The sequence below is a fragment of the Marmota monax genome, unplaced genomic scaffold (assembly GCF_021218885.2).
Source record: "Marmota monax isolate L192 unplaced genomic scaffold, Marmota_monax_Labrador192_F-V1.1 WCK01_AAM20220418_F8-fsc00122, whole genome shotgun sequence".
Taxonomy (NCBI): domain Eukaryota; kingdom Metazoa; phylum Chordata; class Mammalia; order Rodentia; family Sciuridae; genus Marmota; species Marmota monax.
In genome coordinates, this window is record NW_026695223.1 from 3,180,956 (window position 1) to 3,201,603 (window position 20,648).

At 41.9% G+C, this 20,648-nt stretch overlaps 1 protein-coding gene across 1 annotated transcript in view; it reads right to left on the reverse strand.

Annotated features, from left to right (window-relative positions):
• The window catches only part of Kiaa1549 (KIAA1549 ortholog), a 144,235-nt gene that overhangs the window by 61,043 nt on the left and 62,544 nt on the right, over positions 1-20,648 (reverse strand). The window contains exons 4-9 of the mRNA XM_058575719.1: positions 20,162-20,339; positions 11,718-11,848; positions 9,424-9,607; positions 7,198-7,257; positions 5,910-6,058; positions 2,037-2,214 (exon numbers count right to left, since the gene is read on the reverse strand). Of these exons, the coding sequence (XP_058431702.1) occupies positions 2,037-2,214; positions 5,910-6,058; positions 7,198-7,257; positions 9,424-9,607; positions 11,718-11,848; positions 20,162-20,339 (880 nt within the window). The remainder of the gene's footprint in view (positions 1-2,036; positions 2,215-5,909; positions 6,059-7,197; positions 7,258-9,423; positions 9,608-11,717; positions 11,849-20,161; positions 20,340-20,648) is intronic.

Genomic DNA, 20,648 nt, shown 5'->3' on the forward strand with positions numbered 1-20,648 from the left:
CAGTGGCTCCTTGCCCGACCCAAACTATGCTCAATGCTTCTTCCACTCAGATCCAGTCATGGAACCTAAATGCCCACCCCTCTCACCCCACAGAGCTGCCTCATAAGGACCCCCCATGAGGACACTAATCTCTCCCTGGTCTAAGTTCTTTTGTTCTTGTTGTCTTTGTTTTGCAAATGGTGCCTCATTATTCTTTTAAAATGCTTCTTATTATATAAATGTACCAGCTTAATACACTGCACACTCTGCTCTTCAATCTGGCCAGGATCTAGTCTTGTCTTTTCAAATCCATCTTAGTTGACATGGGCAGGGACTGAGTCCTAGGCTCCTTCATGTCATATAACTGCTAATACCTGTGGTGGGATCTAAAAGTATCTGCTCAAAGATGTAATTACAAAAGATTCTTAGGGTAGGTTTATGTTTGGGTTAGACCCCTGACAGCAACAGGGAGGGAGCAAACATTCTAAATCAGATGGACTATGAAAAAGGCCCCGGCAGAGCAGACACTGCAGGTGACAGGGGGAAAATAACAATGGGTCAAAACTTTGGATTTTAAGGTTTAATGTGAATGTAATTTATATACGGAGCTCACTTTGCATAAAAACAACTGACAACAGAGAAGCAATGTCAGCATCTACCAAGGAGCTGAGAGATCTGGACACTCCTCTGAGCTCCAGCCTGGTAAACCACTGGAGTGGCAGAGGCTGAGCAAAGCCAGGTCAACACCAGTGTCCCAAAGCCCCTGGGATGGCCCTGGCTTCAGCTGAGGCCTCCTTCACCAACTCTGAAATCCCAGGACTGGGGAAGGAGAGGTCCAAGACCAGACGGAGGAAGGCCTAAAAGATGTGGTATCCTGCTGTACTCAACCTTGTTTAAAATGCTAAGTGCCTGAGCTGCCCCTCCTGCCACCACAAATGTCACATGTAAAGCCACGTCAGGAAGTGCTTTTGCTCCCATTTTCTCACTGCCTTGAAACAGAAGGCACTAGCATGCAGTCATATCTCAGGTGTGCCAGCACAGCCTGCCCGTGGTTACGGCTCACTCCGTCCCACCATCTTCCATCAAATGGAAAATATGCATCCAGAGCCCTGTCCTGGTTAGTATCCAGGGACAAGATAGACTTCACAAAGAACCTGATGCTACCAAGGACAATTTCAAAGCCATCACTTTTTGAAACTGCTCTGCCTCCCATCTACACTCTCTAAGGAGTTTTTCAGCATCCTCTGGTGTTAAAACACTTCCTGATGGCTTTAGTGCCAGAGCAAATCTCCCCAAGCTCTTAAAAGGACTCTCCGGATCACAGAGGAAAAACATCCCCATTAAAAGAGTCTGATTTGTAAAGGTCTATTTGGAAAATAGACCTCTCCTTTTTTTTTTTTTTTTTTTGCCTCTCCTTTTCCTTCATTTTAAATATGTACCCAAAATCTGAGAGTTGGAAAAGAGACACCAAGAACAGGCACGGCCAGGGAGCAGGGGCCAAGGACTTTCCAACAAAAACAAAGATCAAAATACCTCTTTCTACACTGTGGAGTGGTGTGAGGATAGGGTGAGAGAGAGACAGGATTGAAAAGGGTAAGGATCAAGGACTTCTTTGTGTTGAAAGACCCTGAAAGGAGCCAACAAATCCAGAGGGCACCTCCCTGCTTCCTGCGTGACTCACGGTCCCCACCAACGTTCAGAACATGACATAGGAGATTTTGGAATAATAACAAAACAAGCACAACGAATTTGCCTAAGTCAAAATTTTTAAAAAGAGAAACAGCACAGGAGAAGGGAGAAGGACATTAGCATTGATGTAAGGTGCCGTAACTCACTCCAACACCAGGAAGAGGAAATAGGCAAAGCAGCAGTACCCACCACAACTAGAAGACCCCAGAATCTAGAACAAAGGGGGTCTCAGCAAATGAGCTTTAACAACTGGCATCTTATATAAGTGTCAATTCATAATAAGGGCTTAAGACACAAAATATACTGCCCCACATTGGAGCTTATGTTGAGAGAAGCCTGTCTGGGGCCCCAACATAGTTGGGACTTACGCTGGGCAATAGCGCCTTGGATTCGATACCCCAAGATAATCGCAGCTCTCTGAAGGTCTATCTTGTTAATCAGATCTGAAGACTTGACGGCACTGAGTCTCTCCCCGTCTTGATCCTCCACAAAGTAGATGAGCTGCACGGGATTGTCATCTCCCTCCAGCCTGGACACATTGACCACCTGAGAGAACAGAAACCATCAGCATTGCAGAAGCTCACATTTCCATCCTCAGGCCACCTACCCCTGACTGTGACCGAGGAATTTACTCCTCACAACAAGCCCCTTCCCTGCCCAGAGCCCCACATCATGAAGGTGCTCTCTCTTGATGGGAAGAGGGATTCAAATGTAAGTTCCTCCGTGCAGAATGTCAAGTGTGCTTTGTTGTACTCAGTATCTCTGAGATGTCAGGGCCAGCAAGATACACAGGACTTAGGGCTGGCCAGGCCTGGCAGTCCAGAAGTGTTGCCAACAAGCTCCAACAGGCTCACCAAGCCATGGGGGCCACTCCTGACCTTCCTGTGAAGTCCCTTCTTGAGTCAACTAGCATTCCCTCCTCCCAACCTCAGAACTATCGACACTTGGGGCCAGTATTCTAGGTTGGTTAGCAGCATCCCTGCCCTCTACCCACCAGATGCCAGTAGCAACTGACTCTTGGCCTGCACCACACAAAGTGACAATCAAAAATGTCTCCAGACATCGCCAAATGTGCCCTGGAGTGGGAGCGGGGCAAAAGCACCACCCACTGAGAACTGCTCATTTAAGAATAGTAAACCTTGTAAATTTGTGATCTTCCAGATCAAATCAAACCTGGATATGTCCCAAAACCTAACTTCCTCTGTGTCCTAAGACAGCCCCTTCCCATCCGCACTTGAGCATCTTGACCACTTGACGTATCAGGGTGTTGCACTCATACAGGTTTGTTTCGTTGCTATTTCTGTTAATAATGTGCAACTATTTTATTGCCCTCTTAGCCTTCAGCAAAGCACTAGGTTCATATCCTGAGAAAAAGTTCAATGAGGGCCTTGTTTTACTCGTGCACTTTGAATTTTTGTTCTGTACTTTTGCTGTTGCTAAAATGCAGCTGCTACTTCTCTATCCACATGTGTGGCTTTGTGACATTGTCCTACGCTCTGGGTACCACAGCTGGACTCCTTCACCTTGCGAAACTTCTGGAAAACCAACGATTTCATGATTTCACTGAAAACTCCTTTATCTAAATCATCTCCAAAGATCCTTAACAACCTGGGTCCAAACTCTCACCCTCTAAGAACATCTGTCAACGGCTAGGGCTGTAGCTTAGTGGCAAAGTGCTTGCCTAGCACACGTGAGGTCCTGGATTCAATACTCAGCACCACATAAAAATAAACAAATAAAATAAATAAAGGCACGCTGTCCATCTACAACTAAAAAAAAGAAATTTTTAAAAAAGAACATCCATCCTATTTGATCCTGAGAAGACTTGTCTGTCCTGCCCTCTGCCTGCTGTCCGGAGGCCTGCTGACTGAGCACATCTCCTCCTCTGTCACCTCCTCCTTCCCCATGACCATGTTGTGGTGACTGGCTTTTTATTAGCCTGTAGTATGGAATGCTATCAAAAGGCTGCAGAAAACCATGCAGATTATGTCCACCTGACCCTCTTCTCTATATGCATACGTAACCTATATAAAAGTTTGATAAGGGGCCCGGGTTGTGGCTCAGTGGCAGAGCACTTGCCTAGCACGTGTGAGGCACTGGGTTGGATCCCCAATACCACATAAAAATAAAGATAAATAAAATAAGAGTATTGTGTCCATCTACAACTAAAAAGAAAACTTAAAAAAAAAAGTTTGATAAATTTAGCATGATTTCTTCCTGTAGAAGAATGTCCAGGGATGTCCAAATGTCCAGTGATGCCACCCTGATTAAAGCCTCTCACCAGCTGGTCCCGTCTGAATGTAATGGTCAGAAGGTCTGGCTCCAGCATCCCTCATCCCCCAGCTGACGGCTACTAGGACTGGGTCTGGAACCATGATGAGCCTGGTACCATGAGACCATCACTTTGGGTAATATTTTCAACTTCATTTTAAAAATTAGTTTCTGATTAAAATCACATGTACACTATAAAAATCATATGGCCCATTGGCAAAATTTCAAAATTCACATGTAAAAAAGGTAATAAAATTCAAATCTCCTGAAATTCAACCAATTGAAGAAAACCAGAGTAAACTTTTTTTTTTGGTCTGGGGAGGATTACCGGGATTGAACTCAGGGTCACTGGACAACTGAGCCACATCCCCAGCTCTTTTTTGTATCTTATTTAGAGATAGCATCTCCCTGAGTTGCTTAGGACCTCACTAAGTTGCTGAGGCTGGGTTTGAATTCTTGATCCTCCTGCCTCAGCCTCCTGAGCCGCTGGAATTAGTGGGATGCACCATCGCACCTGGCTCCAAGTAAATTTGATATATTTCCTTCAATTCTTTTTTCCCTTGAATTCTATATTACTATTTGGATTATATCATATAGGTCTTTTTTAGTCTCTTTTCACTTAAACATCCTTCTGTATTTCTAATTTTAAAAAATAATGGCAGCATAATATTCCAACAAATAAATATTTGCTATTTATCCCCAAATGCTGGACATTTAGGTTTGTTCAACTTTTTCACATTTACAAATTAAGTTCTGGTGAGGAGTTGTGTACTCCTGTCTACAAATCCTTGACTACATCCTCACTGTTTGGCCACTTGAAAGGGGAAGAGAAGCAGAACGCTTTATAAGCACCTGTATCAGACAGCACCATTAACATTAGGTGTACCAGTTAACTTCCACAAATTAATATTCCTACTTCAGGACCTTGCATGTCCAATTTAGCACCTTATTTTTACAGTTTTATGGTGCTCCTAATTGCTTTGTGTGCATAAATCAACCCACACTCAAATCTTGAACTCTATGAAGCCAAGGGCTATAGAACAAGGCAAAGGTTTTATAACTCATTTTAATTTTTATTCTTTGTTTTATGCTTATTTGATTTTTATTAGTTTTTAAATTTCTCTCTAGTTACTGCAATTGACAAAGGAAGCACTTTAGAAACCTAAGAATCACATTTCTGGAGGGTACACAGCAATGCCAGGAGGGAAGCACTTGGTGAGAGTGTCAGGGACCAGGATGCCATTTCTCAGGAAATATGCCACCCTCATCCTACCCAATGCCATGTGCACATCTTCTCTGATGCCTCCCACCCCGGGCCGGCCAGCCCCACACCTGCACCTCTGAGTGTCATCCTAGTTTCCTTTTTCTGAAATACAGTCATTCTAAACAGCCCATTTTCCTAGCGGTTAGTAAAGAAGAAAAAGCCCACATCATTCACCTAGAAAAGGAACAAATAACAGCCCAACTCCCAGTGTCTTATGAGTCTGTGCATTTAAAATGGGTCACCCTTAAGTTCAAACCAATCTATCTTTTGGAATCTGTCTGCCAGTTCACCAACGTGAAGGAGACTTGGGGTAACACAAGACAACCATGTTGGTGGGAGACAGAAAGAGACCCTCTCTCCATCTCTTAAGGTCTCTTCCAGATAAACAATTCATGTTTATAATGAATTCCAGCCATAAACACATTTTTGGTAATTAAAAAAAAAACACTCTTCAAAAAAGTAAGCTCTTGCATTATTATGGCAATCTAGTAGCAACCCTTGTGCTCTGCTCCCCAGGTCAGTGCTAGACCACCCACGTACTAGGACTCGGTCAACGCTACTTGGCCCCCAGTGCTGCCACATTAGTTGCTTTGCAAAAGAGCAATCAGTTGAAATCAGAATTTTTTCCTTGCATTTCCCATTTGCACATGAAGCACAGGATTTTCAGTGGGCTCCCCCTCTCCCTCCTCTCTCCCTCTACAAGTACCTGCACCACGCTGTTCCCTGCAGCCACGGTGGCCCTTCTCCACATGCGCCTCCTGGTGGGAACCTCACTGAGCAGCTGGGCCAGCTTGCGCTCCATCTCAGCTTGAAACACCTCGTTCTGGAGCTGCTTCTCCACAACGCCCAGGAGGACTGCATGCAACAGGAAACACGCAGCCCCCAACACGTCAGAGGCGGAAAGGGTGGGACTGCATGGGTGTATATGTGTGTGAGGCCGAAATTAACACAGATTACTATAAATGCTGATCCTAGAGAGGAGACCTTAGGAGTGGGCAAAATGGACACAGGTGAGGGTGGACCTGGCCATGCTCTGATCTTATCTAAGTGTTCTGCAGCCGGGTGGCCAGAAAACCTGGGAACACAGCACAGTAGGAGCTCTGGAGCAAAGAGCATCTGTGTGAGATCCAACATTGTGTCTGTCTGCACTTATCTCAAAACTCCTGGAAACAGTGTGCATTCTTATCTTGTCTTAAGACTTGGACTTACAAACTCACTTGAAGAAAGGGTGTCTGGCTGACTTCTGGTATCTACTTTAGACGAGATTATCTAAACAGATAATCAGCTTATCAGCATGGTCCATAGGGAAGCACCATGTGCTTTCCAGCCAGAACTAGTTTCAATCCTCTGTGAGATACAACCTTAGGCAAGTCACTCAATCGCTATGAAAATCATCTAGAAAACAAGGCCCCATGCCATGCAAAGAGGCAGGCCCTTGCACAGCACGCTGTATGTTCAGTAAGAACTGGCATCCCGTAAACGGTGATGACGCTGCTTGACATACTCCTTACCTGTGCCAATCACATGCTGCTTGTACTCTGGCACCAAGGGAGTGTCTAACTGTTGGTAAGACGCGTGGACCTGGTTAGAAATTCTCTCTCTGTGACGCCCTCCCTCTAAATAGCTGCTGTGGGCCCCTGTGGCAGTTTAACTATCTTACTTGTCTTTCTAAACCAACAAATAACAATTTTAGGAAAAAAGATCCTCACTTCTGAACCTCATCTTGTTCCAGGTCGGGACATTGTGAGTTCTGGTTAGATTCTGCCCTGGACTTATGTATAAATTTTAAAGAAGGCCAATCCTTTTTGTGCCACAACTCAGTGGGACACTTTCCCATAGCCCAATTTGAATCCCTTTCTCATTCATTCTCTGCCAAGAATTTAAAGTACATTTTGTCCTCAATTTAGGAAACAGGAAAGGCGTCTCATTCTCAATATGCCCACACAGACTTCTCATTCTTACAGTTCCCAAAACATTATGCCAGCTCTACTCACCTGTTCTGACCCAGGAGGACTTCAGTAACTGAGATAGGTTGAGCTGTGGGTACTGGAAGGCTACAAAAAGGAAAGAGATGGGGAGGAGAGAATCTGTAAGAAACACGTTTGCAACAGTCAGAAAGGCCAGCGCCCTGGGAGCACCAGGTGAGCCATCCGGAGCATCCCTGCCATGCCACTGCGCTCTAAATAAGGGAGGACACTGTGCCAGGCCAGTGTGATGACCAGACGGGAGGCAGATTCTGGGCATGGTGTCTCTAGGAGAGAGAAGGACAACAGAAACAGCAGGCCTTCCCCAGCCCCAACACAGGGCACTGCTTCCCAGAGAGACGCCCCTCAAGTTCCATGGAGGTCACTGTTCCAGGCAATGGGTTCCCACTGTGCTCTCAGAGCCCTGGGCTTTCCCAGCAGTGACCCAGGGCAAAGTGACCGTGTGTCCTGGCTTGCCTGGAACAGTCTCAGCACACCTCTGCTGCCCAGCACACTTATTATTTTAGCTGTTGTATAATATGCACAACTGGAGGTTGCTATATCCCTGTCTACTTCTTATTTTCTACATTATTCTTTTGAACTTAATCACCAATAATCTGAAAAATGTGAAGTCCTTAGGCTGCTTGGCTGCTCCATTTTGAAAAAGAATCTGATACTTTTTTGCTGACTTCAACTCTAGAATGTTCCATTTTTGAGGTAAACATTCTCCCTTCCTCACCATCACCTCCAATGGCTCTGTGAACCTTATTGCTTCAGTTTTGTTTTCACTTATTACATTGTATCTTTTGTTTTGTTTTCACTTATTACATTGTATCTTTTGTTTTCACTTATTACATTGTATCTTTAAATTAACACACAGTAAAACTCACTCCTTTCGATTTCCAATTTTATGGGTTTTGATCCATATGCACAGTCATGTGGACACCAGGGTGGGGTACAGACAGTCCCATCATTCCCTAAACCACCTCCTGCCACGCTGCTATAGTCAGACTTCCTCCCACACCAGCCCCGGACAGCCACAGACCTATTCCCCATCACTATACTGCTGCCCTTTTCTAGAACTAGAATACTCTTTAATGTACCCCTTTACTCTCAAAGTCACAGAGAAGCCCAGCACTGGAGGAGGGCTCTGGAGAGCCACCTGGTTAAATTCTGATACGTTCTGATTTTATCTGATTTATACTCTGGAGTTCAGTCAAATATTTCCTTTGAAAAGGAAGTCCCGGTGAAACTACTCTGTACGACATTACAATGGTATAGACTTATCACTGTACGTTTGCCCAAACTCAAGAACACACATCACCAAGAGGGAGCCCTGACTGCAAATTGGTGCAACCACTCTGGAAAGCAATATGGAGATTCCTCAGAAAACTCAGAATGAAACCACCATTTGACCCAGCTATCCCACTCCTTGGTATATACCCAAAGGACTTAAAATCAGCACACTACAGTGACACAGCCACATCAATGTTTATAGCAGCTCAATTCATGATAGCTAGACTATGGAATCAAGCTAGTGCCCTTCAACAAATGAGTGGATAAAGAAAATATGGTATATATACACAATGGAATGTTATTCAGCCATAAAGAAGAATGAAATTATGACATTTGCCAGTAAATGGATGGAACTGGAGACTATTATGCTAAGTAAAATAAGCCAATCCCAAAAAAACAAAGGCCGGATGTTCTCTCTGGGGAAGAATAGAAGTTCACTGGATTAGACAAAGGGGAATGAAGCTGAGGGAGGAAGGATGAGAATGGGAAAGACAGTAGAATGAACTAGACATAACTTTCCTATGTTCACATATGAATACACGATCAGTGGAACTCCACATCACATACAACCACAAGAATGGGAAATTATATTCCATGTATATATAATAGGTGGAAATACATTCTATTGTCATGTATATCTAAAAAGAACAAACAAAATTTTTTTTAAAAAGTCAGCTCTGACATAAATTATGGCATCTGGGTGGTAATGGTGTGTCAATGTAGGTTCCTCGACTGTAACAAATGGACCACTCTGGCCCGGTGTTATCAGGGGAGAGGCTATCCATGAAGGGAAGGGGTATGATAGGAATCTCCATATCTTCAGGTCATATTTGCTGTGAACCTGAAGCTGCTCTAAAAAAGTAGTCCCTTTTAAAAATTCAAAATATTTTAAAAAACTGGTCCACCGGCAAAAATGTCAGCAGCCACTTCCCCTGAGCCTCAAAAGCATGCGGTACTCACGTTCTGCGATCTGCAGCACCGGGTACCCCAGGTAGAAGCTGAACTCCACCACGCTCAGGTTCCTGAGCAGCTCGCTCACCTCTGACCCATTCAAAAATCCTTGTGTGTTTTTAACAGCAAAGATAATATTCACCGGGCCCCGCCGAGAGGCCATCCTTGAGGAACCAACAGTGACGTTCAAGATCTGAAAGAAGAAAAGTCAGAAGAAGCTTCTAAAATAAATTAAAACATTCATCTGCAAGCTGGACGATGTGTTCTCTCTCATAGCTCTGACATCAATGTTTTTAAAAGAGGTAAAGTTATCAAAGGAAAAATATCTGGCTTGCTAACCTGGTTCCCTTTTGCAAGACTTTAAACACTCCGTTTATTGAAAATGCTTTTTACATTAAATGATGCACTGAGCTCATGTATTTATAATCCTTCCCCGGCTCTGCCTCCCACCCAAATCCCACTGAAATAACAAGAAGCTGAACAAAGGGGAATAAATCCACAACAGCACTGAGAAGAGGGGAAGCCCAGAGTCTGTCAAATTTCTGGAAGATGGAGAAAGGACAGGATCATGTTGAAATAAACCAGAACGGAGGGAACTGAGACCCAAAACCTACACAGGCAGAGCGCACAGCAGAGCCATTCCCCAAGGAGGGCCCAGAGAGACACCCCGGGGAAAGCAGAGGAACAGAGAACAAAAGCAGGCCAGAGAGGTAATCGGTATGAGTATGATTAATTAAAAGATCTGTGCCAAAGAGCTGCCCGGATCCCTTCCTCCTCTCTCACTTCTCAATGCCACATCCAGGCCAACACAGGCCAAAGAACTGCTTCCAGAGGAAAACAAGTCCCTGGGGAACAAAAGGCCCCTTGTGGGTTTGGACCCTATGTAAGACAGAGGGCAGAGACAGGTAAGTCCAGGACACGCAAGAGAAAAAGGAAAGAAAGCTCCGTCCTGCCATGAAAAAGAGGTCAGTGCATCTCTGCCTCATCCTGACAGTGGCCCCTTCTGCCCACCTCTGACCACGTGCTGCGCTGGGAAGCCCGCACCAGTATGTTCTGCCCAGCTGCCAGCACCCTGGGAATCCCCCGTTAGGAGACAGGGCGGGCACATGGCTGTAGGGATCTGGACCGGCCACCAGCATTAGCAACCTGGGCACCTCCAGACAAGCGCAGGGGCGAAGGAGCAAGACCAGCACACAGAGCAAGGACTGCAGAGAAAGCACACACCGCGTAGGAAACGGAGGAGAATTTTTTAAAATTCAAATTAACATCCTCAGAGAGAGACTCTCAAGGTGACCCTGCACTGTCGTTCACGATGACCTGCATCGTGGAAGGAAAGGCTATTATGAAAAAGAAGCAAAGAAAAATGGAAAAAAAGAGAGAGAGAGAGAGAGAGAGAGAGAGAGAGAGAGAGAGAGAGGGGTTTGCTAAAGAAAAATTCTACAGGAGGATGAATAATGCAATGTCCAGAGAGGATGACAGCGTTAGTGACCTGGTGGGACCGTTTAGACAATCTGTAAAAAATAGAGAATAAACAGACATGGAAAATGTGAGGGAAAAATAAGAAATATGGAAGGTGAATCCAGAGGCACCAAGATCTAGATAACAGGCATGTTAGAACAAAGAATATGAAGGGGGAAAAAAACAAAGAAATGTGAAAACATCAGCAGTTTCCATACGATCTGTACAAAGCCAGGCCTGGGACGCGAAGCCACCGCCTCGGCTTAGACTGAGTGCTGCACTCAGGTATCCCATAACACAGGCAGAGCCTCCCTAGCCTGAAAGCTCAGGTGCTCCAAAATCCAACACCGTTTAAGTACCAGGTTAGTACTCAGAAAGTTCTGGGTTTAGGAACATTTCAGATTTTCAGTATCTGGGAAACTCAATCAGTAAAGTCTACACAAATATTCCCAAATCTGAAAAACTCTGGAATCTGAAACACTCCTGGTCCAAGCATTTTGGATGAGGGATACACAACATTTAGGAAAACACCAGTATGTTGAGGCACTCCCCCTTGGCTGTTTAGACAGACAGCATTGCTTTTCAGAACATTCTTGAATTTCCTGCCCATGGTCATGTCCTCAGCTCACCACACCCGAGCTCCCTGGTTGTCAGCTTCTCTGCGGTCTCCAAGATGCTCAAGCCGTGCCTACCAGACTCCTGCTGTACTGTAGGGAGATGACCCGGGGACACACCACCTGGGTTTCCCCCACTGGGGGCAATGAGGGTTGAGCACATGAAACACTGGGGGGCAGTTTCCCCTCTACAGGATTCCCATTCAGTTCTGCATCCAGGGACAGTCTCACCTGCACCGTGAGGTTGTAGGTCCCCTGGTGCTGCTTCCTCACTTCAAAGAGGGCCGTCAGCAGGCCTTTCTCGATGCTCTGGGTGAAGTTGCAGAAGCCAGTATCCACATTTGGAGGCACGAACTGAAGCACTGAAAACAAGGACAGCAATCAAGTCCCATGAGTGAGGTGCTTCTTGAGGATTACGGAATGAAGAGAGTGAAAAAAAATAGAACCCAAATCAACAAATTCACCCATAGAATGCAATCAAGTCCTACAGTGCTTTATTTCTCTATTTTTCAAACATTCTTTTAAAATTTTTTTTATTAAATTTATTTATTTACTTAATTTTTGGTACCAGGGATTGAACCTAGGGGTGCTTAACCACGGGGCCACATCCTCAGCCCTTTTTTATTTTTTTATTTTGAGACAGGGTCTCACTAAGTTGCTTAGGGCCTCGCTAAGTTGCTGAGGCTGATGATAAACTCTTGATCTTCCTGCTGGGATTCCCAGCATGCACCACCACGCCCAGCTTATTTCTCTTTTTTAATATGAACTTTTTAAATAGATTTTTGTTTTTAATTAACACATAACGATTATACATATTTGGGGTAGGGCATAACGTTTCCATGCATGTATACAGCATATAACTATTAGATCAGAGTGACTGGCACGTCTCTCCCCTCAAGCATTTATCATTTCTTGGTGCTGGGATCGTTCAAAATCCTCTCTAATAGTTATTTTAAAAAGAGACAATTAATTGTTTTTAACCATAGTTATTCTGTGCTACGGAACATCAGAAGTCCTCTCCAGCCCTCCTTCCCCACCCACATCCCTTCCAGGCTCTGGTAACCATCAATCTTACTCCCTACTTCTTTGACATCAGCTTTTCGGCCTCCATCTGTAAATGAGAACACGTGGTATCTGGCTTTCTATCCCTAACTTATTTTACTTAATGTCCTCTAGTTCCATTCACGTTGCTGCAAATGACAGAATTCCATTCTTCTTTCTGCCCAAATAATATTCCATTGTGTATATATATATATCACATTTTCTTTATGCATTTAACTGGCAATGAAGGTCTAGGTTGAGTCCCTGTCTTAGCTTTTGTAAATAGAGCTGAAACTAACCATGCAAGTGCAGGTGTCTCTTCAACATACCAATTACTTTGGACATATATCCAGTAGTGCTATTGCTGGACCATATGGTAGCAAACTTCTAGTTTTTGAGGAACCCCCATGTTTCCTCAAATGAATATATGAATGTTCTTTTCCGTAATGCATATACAAATTTACACTCCCACTGACAATGTATGAGAGTTCCCTCTTCTCTTCATCCTTGCCACGTTGATTTTTTTTTTTTTTCTGTCTTTTTGGTTATAGCCATTCTGAAGCGAGTCAATCTCTCACCACGGTTCTGATTTGTGATTCTCTGATGCTTAGTGAGGCTGGGCAATTGGTGGCCCTTAGTATATACCTGTTGGCCACACATATAATTTATTTGGATAAATGTCTCCTATGGTCATTTATTCATTTCTTAATCAGATTGTTTGGGGTTTTACTATTGAGTTCCTTACACATTGTAGAACAGAAATACTTGTCAGATGCAGAGTCTGCAATCATTTCTCCCCTCTGAAGACCATCTCTTCGCTGTTTGACTCCTTTGCCTTTCAGAGACTTTTGAATTTGATGCAACCCCATTTGTCAATTCTGCTTTTGTTGCCTATACTTTTTGGGTCATATCCAAAAAACCTTGCCCAGACCAATGTCCTAAAGGATTTCCACTATATTTTATTCTAGTAGTTTCATAGTTTTCATGTCTACTTTGAGTTGACTTTTTTCCTTTTGTCTCTGTGTGTGTGATACTGGCAATTCATTGAACCTAGGGCCTCACACATGCTAGGCAAGCAATTTACCACTAAGCCACACTCTCAGCCCCTTGAGTTGGTTTTTGTATATGGAGAAGAAATAGGGATCTAGTTTCTCTCTTCTTCATGGATATCCAGTTTTCCTGCACCATGTATCGAAGAGAACATCCTTTTTTCCAATGTATGTTTTTGTGAAAAGTCAGTTGGCTGTAAATACGTGGGCCTATACCAGGTTATCCATTCTGTTCCACTAGGGTTCAAGTCTGTTTTTGTGCAGTACAAGCTGCTTTGGTTATTATCACTGTGTATGTTTTGAAGTCAGGTATTGTAATTCCTCCAGCTTTGGGGTTTTTGTTTGTTTCACAATGAGGATAGAATCCTTGAACACAGGCTCATCTACCATTGAGCTACACATTGAGCTAATTTTGTTTCTTACTTTGAGCTAATTTTTTATTTCTTATTTTCAAACAGGGTCTAAGTTGTTCAGGCTAGCCTCAAACTTGCAATCCTCCTGCCTCAGCCTCCCATGTAGCTGGGATTGTAGGTATACACCACAACGCCCAGCCACTTCTGCTTTTTTTGATCAGGATTTCTTTGACTATTCTGGTTCTTTCATGGTTCCACACAAATTTTATAAGGTTTTTTTTTCTACTTCTGTTAGGAACATCATTGTTATTTTCATAGGAAATGCACTGAATCTATACATTGCTTGAGTATGATGGACATTTTTTTAAAATATTTATTTTTCAGCCCCAGGTGGACACAATATCTTTATTTTACATTTATGTGGTGGTGAGGATCGAACCCAGTGCCTCACACATGCCAGGTGAGCACACTACCACTTGAGCCACATCCCCAGCCCCATGATGGACATTTTAACAATATTAATTCTTTCAATCCTTGGACATAGAATATGTTCCCATTTTTTACTGTGTGTGTGTCCTTTTTAATTTCTTGGATCAGCATTTTATGCTCTTCATCGTAGAGACCATTCACTTCCTCAGTTTACTTATTCCCAAGTGCTTTCTTGTTGTAATTGTTTGGGTAGCTATCGTGAAGGGGATACCTTCTTGATTTCTTTCTCAGGAGTATCAGTACTGGTGTATTAAGGCACTACTGATTCTTACTTGTTGATTTTTGTATCCTACAACCTTGCTGAATTCATAAGATCTAACAGGTTTTTTTTTTTAGAGTCTTCAGGTTTTTCTAGCTATAAAGTCATGTTGCTGCAAACAGGGACACTTCGACTGCCTGGCTCTTTGGCATCAGGCTGCTCTTTATTTCCTTGCCCAACAGCTCTGGTCAGGACTTCCAGTACTGCATTGGATAACAGTGGTGACAATCGACAGTGTTGTCTTATTCCAGATATTAGAAATGACAATTTTAATTTTTCCCATTCAGCAAGAGGTTGGCTATGTGTTTCTCATATGCAACCTTTACTATGTTAAGTATTCGGTATTTAATTTTTGAGGGTTTTTAATCATGAAGGGATGTTGACTTTTATCAAACACTTTTTCTGCACCTGTTAAGATGATTATATGGTTTTTGTCCTTTATTCTTTCTTGTGATGTGTTTATTGATTTGCATATGTAGAATCTCCTTTTCCTCCTTGGGATAATCCCACTTGATGATGGTGTGTAATTTTTTTTAATTTTTTTATTTTAATTTGTTACATATGACAACAGAATGCATTACAATTCATATTACACATATAGAGCATGACTTTTCATATCTCTGGTTGTACATAAAGTAGAGTCACATCCTTCATGTCTTCATACATGTGCTTGGGGTAATGATGACCATGGCTGCACCGTCTTTCCTACCCTATACCCCCTCCCTTTCCCACTCTCCCCTTTTCCCCTTTGCCCTTTTTATAATTCACTTAATCCTCCCATACCCTGTAATATTTTTTACATATTATTAAATTCACATCACTAGTATTTTATGGAGAATTTTGGCATCTATGTTCACCAGAAATATTGGACTGTAGTTTTTTTATCATTGTCATGTCCTTGTCTGGTTTTAGTATCTGTATAAGGTGGCATTGAAGACTATGTTTGGAAGAGTTCCCTCGTTTTCAAGGCTTTGGAATAGCTTGAGAAGAACTGGCATCAGTTCTTCCTTAAAGAGTTTATAAAATTCGACAGCAAAGCCATCTGATCCTGGACTTTTTTTTGTTGAGAGACATTTTATTACTAATTCAATCTCATTATTTGTTATTGGTCTGCTCAGGTTTCCTACATATTTGTGGTTCAATTTTGGTAAGTTACATGTGTGTAAAAATTTATCCATTTCTTCTGAATTTTCAAATTTGTGGATATACAGTTGCTCCTAATAGTCCCTAAGGATGATCTCTCATATTGCTGTGGTATCAGCTGCAATGTCTTCCTTTTCATCTCTGAGTTTATTTATTTGGGCTGTGCCCATCCCCACCTTCTCTTTCCCCTCCCTTCCTCTCCCTCTCCCCTCTCCCCTCTCCCCTCTCCCCTCTCTCCTCTCCTCTCCTCCCTCTCTGTTAGTCTAGTTAAAGATTTGCCAATTGTATCTATCTTTAAAAAAAAAAAACAAACCAACATTTCATTGATCTTTCTAATTGTTTCTTTCATCTGTATTTATTTCTCCTCTGACCCTTGTTATTTCTACTAATTTTGCATTTGGTTTGTGCTGGCTTCACTAGCTAGTTCTTTAGTTGTGTCATTAGGTTGATTTGAAATTTTTCTTTTACTTTTCTTTGATGTAGGCACTGATTGCTATAAATTCCCCTCTTAGCACTGCTTTTGCTATATCCCACCGGTTTGGGTATGTCATTTACATTTTCATTTGTTTCAAGAAGATTTTAATTTCCTTTTGATTTCTTTGTTGATCCACTTGGCCATTCAAAAGAATGTTGTGAATGCTCATGTATTAGTACAATGTATAAAGTTGCTCTTGCCAATTTCTAGTTTATTCCATGGTAATCAGAGAAAACACGAGCTATGATTTCAATTTTTTTTTAATTTGTTGAGACTTGTTTTGTGGCTGGACATATGGTCCATAATGGAGAACATTCCATGTGTTGACAGAAGAATGTGTATTCTGCAATTGGTGGGTAAAATGTTCTGTAAATGTCTATCAGGTCCACTGGGTCTGCAGTATGGTCCAACTCCAACGTTACTGTGTTGATTCTTTTGTCTGAAGCACCTGTCCGTTGATAAAATGAGGGGCTGGGGTCCCCAGTGTTATTGTAATAGAGTCTCTCTCTCCTTTAAATCTTTAAATAATGTCTGCTTTTCATAACTGGGTCCGTTGTGTGTTTATATAATTGTTGTTTCTTCTTGTTGAATTTATCCCTTTATCATTATAGAGGGCCCTTCTTTGTCTCCCTTTATAATTTTTCACTTAAAGTCCATTGATCTGCTATAAATATAGCTCCTTCAGCTCACGTCCGGTTTCCATTTACATGGTATATCTTTTTCATCGCTTTTCTATCAGTCTATGTGTGTCTTTTTTGGTGAAGTGAGTTTCTTGTAGGCAGCACAGTCATTTTTTGTTGTTTTGGTTTGATTTTTTGATCCATTCAGTCTATCTATATTTTTTGATTGGTGAATTTAGTTACCGTCAAAGTTATCACTCATAAGTAAAGCCATATTTCTGTCATCTTCTTAGTTTTTTTCTGGGTGTTTTGTAGATCTTCTGTTCCTTTCTTCCTCCCTTGCTGTTTTTGAGGTCTGGGGGCTTGGTCATTTTGTGTACTGATTGACCTCTTCTGTGTATCTGCTCTACTAGCAAGTTTTAGACTTTCACAGGTTTCATGGTGGAGGTTATTACCCTTTCATTTCCAGTGTGGGGCTCTCTTAAGCATTTATTGTAGGTCCAGTATGGTGATTATAAAATCCCTCAGTTTTTGTTTGCCTTAAAAAGAGCCGATTTCTCTTTCACTTCTGAAGGATAGCTTTGCAGAGTGCTCTTTGTTGGTAGGGGTTTGTTTCGTTTTTTTCAGCATCTTACTGTGTCATCCATTCTCTCCTGGACTATAACGTTTCTGCTGCAAAGTCTGTTATTAGCATAATGGAGATTTCTTTATATGTGACCTAACTTTTTTTTTTTTTTTTTGCTATCATTAGAATTCTACCTTGTACTTTTGATGATTTGACCATAATATGCCTCAGAGAGGATCCGTTTTGGGTGAATCTGCGGGGGTTCTTTGAGCTTACTGGTCCTGAATATCCATATCTTTCCTAAGTTTTTGAACATTTTTAGCAATTATTTCATTGAATAGATTTTTCTATGCCTTTTCTCTTCTCTTCTCCTTTGGAATACCCATACTGTGAATGTTTGCTCACTCAATGGTGTCTCGCAGTCTCAAAGGCTTTCTTCATACTTTATTTTTTGTTGTTTTTTGGTCTCACTAAGTTATTTTAAAAGACCTGTCTTCAAGTTCAGAAATCCTTTTCTTCTGCTAGATCTATTCTCCTGTTGAGGTTCTCTACTGTATTTTTTATTTCTATTGATTAAGTTCTTTAGCCCCATGATTTATGTTGGGCCCTTTTTTATGAAATGCTAACTTTTTACTGAATTTCTCATTTCTATCAGGAGTTACCTTTCCTAATTTCACTGAATTGTCTGTGTCCTCTTGTATCTTATTAAGTCCTTAAAAAGTCATTATTTGGGGGCTGGGGTTGTGGCTCAGAAGTACAGCGCTCACCTATCATGCATGAGGCACTGGGTTCGATCCTCAGCACTACATAAAAATAAAATAAAGAGAGCTGGGTTGTGGCTCAGTGGTAGAGCATGTGCCTCACAGGTGTGATGCACTGGGCTTGATTCTCAGCACCACAAACAAATAAATGAATACAATAAAGGTTCATCAACAATTTAAAAATAAATAAATAAAATACAGGTATTGTGTCCACCTACAACTAAAAATAGTTTTTTAAAAAGTCATTATTTTGTATCTTTTTCAGGCAATTCACTGATTTCCTTTTATTTGGGGTCTATTGCTAGAGCCATGCTCCTTTGTAGGTGTCGCGTTTTTTCATGCTTCTTGTGTCCCTATGTTGACACTGGTGTATCTGGTGGATCTGCTGCCTCTACCAACTTTACACCATGCCTTTCATAATAAAAGACTTCTCCTGACCGCATGTCCTAGGATGGCGGTTGGAAAGGCTGCACTGGCTTTGGTTCTAGGTGGGTATTCAGTGGAGCTTCTTCAGCTATAATCAACATTAGCAATATCTGCATAAGTCTCAGTGGCCAGGCTGCAGGAATTATAGTCTTGTACCACCATCTGTGGTGCACATGTCAGTTTCTCTGCACATTATGTAGGGGCAAGACCATTCTGATGGGCCCAGGTGGATGCACTGAAGTGCCTGGTAGTGGGGCAGGGTACCTATCAATGCCTGCAGTGTCTAAAGTTTGCCTGGGAGCCAGAATGTTCTGGTGGGATCACACAGGGCACCCATCATTGTCCAAGAGCTGTGCAGGGCCTCCAGGGGCCAACATGCTCAGCTGCTTCCCAGGATTGAGGGTGTGACAGCATGTCTGCCTGTCTGCTTCTCAGGCCCTCAGGGGCCACACTTCTGAGGACTGGCAGTTCAATTGCTTCTTGGGGCTGCAGAAGGATAAGCAGAACATCAAGTTGCTTCCTGGGCCTAAGGGCAGAGAGTATTATTTCTATGGATCATGTCATGGAAATGCAGAAAGCCAAATTTGTACCAAATAAATATATGCAATATGGGGGTGACTGGTATTGTCTTAAAATGGAAAAACACCTAAGATAACAATTTGAGCATCACAAGGTACTACTGACAAAACACTTCAAAGGTATATAAATTCATTAGAGATGAATTCTTAAGTATTTATGGGCAAAATGACATAATATCTGTCATTGTCTTAAAACACTCTGGGGTCCTCAAAAAAGCTGTGGAGGAAAGATAAAAAAAACTGGTAAAATGTTTACTTATTTTAAGCTCAGGATGAGCATATGTAATTCTACTTTAGTATACATTTAAAAATGTCTATAATAAAAAGAAAAGTATGATATTAAGGAACTACTGTTAAATTTAGGGAGTGTGATAATTTTGTGGACAGATATATATGTATGTGAGTGTGAATGTGTGGGTGTGAGCTTGTGTGTTTAACAGGCCTTATCTTTCAGAGGTATAAGCTAAAATATTTGTAAGTGAGATGATACAATGCCTGAGATTCACTGCAAAATAATGTGACAGGTGGGAAAGTGAATGGGGGTATAGATGTAATGAGTCTGGCTAGAAGCTGAACACTGTGGAAACCATATGGTAGGTACATGGGGGGTATCAAACTAGTCTGTGTACTTTTATATATGCTTGAAATTTTTCCATAATTTTAAAGATTTTCTAAATTAAATAACAGAGTCAGGTGCAATAGCACACGCCTGTAGTCTCAGCCACCCGAGGGGCTGTACGACAGAAGAATGGCTTGACTAGAAGTCAGAGTCTAGCCTGAGCCCACAGCAAGACCCCATCTCAAAAAATAAACAAATGAATGAATAATTTCTAAAATAATCTCCCATTTTTAAAAAATACAAAAATAAAATGAAATTCTACTTACAAATCAAAACAACTATGCTCAGTTGTCTCACCTGTTTGGACTTGGAACCTGGACTCTGGCACGAAGAAAGAAGGTTTCACAGACAGGATTAAAGGAGTTTGGTCACGCACAAGTTTACTACTAATAAGCACATTAATGACTGATATTGCCGTGTAAACAAAAGGACCGGATGTTACCAGAAAAGTGAAGTCAGTGAATAGTTCATAAACCTAGGGAAATAAAAAATACAAAAGACAATTCAAGCTGAGAGGAAGTTGTACTGGGCAGAAAGATAATACATTAAATTTAAAAATATATATCAGTATTTTAAATGAAAGGGTAGTGCTTCACAGAGAATCAAAATTTTTAGTTATTCTTATATTCTTTCAATCTTCTCAAAAACAGCTCAAAATTACCAGAGCAGCAGGAAACAATAGCCAGTAATATGAACTGAATAACGAGCTACAGAGAATTCAAGGTGTTCGTCATGTTTAAACCACACAGAAAAGAGCACTTACTCTGTATTAAGCATTCGCTGT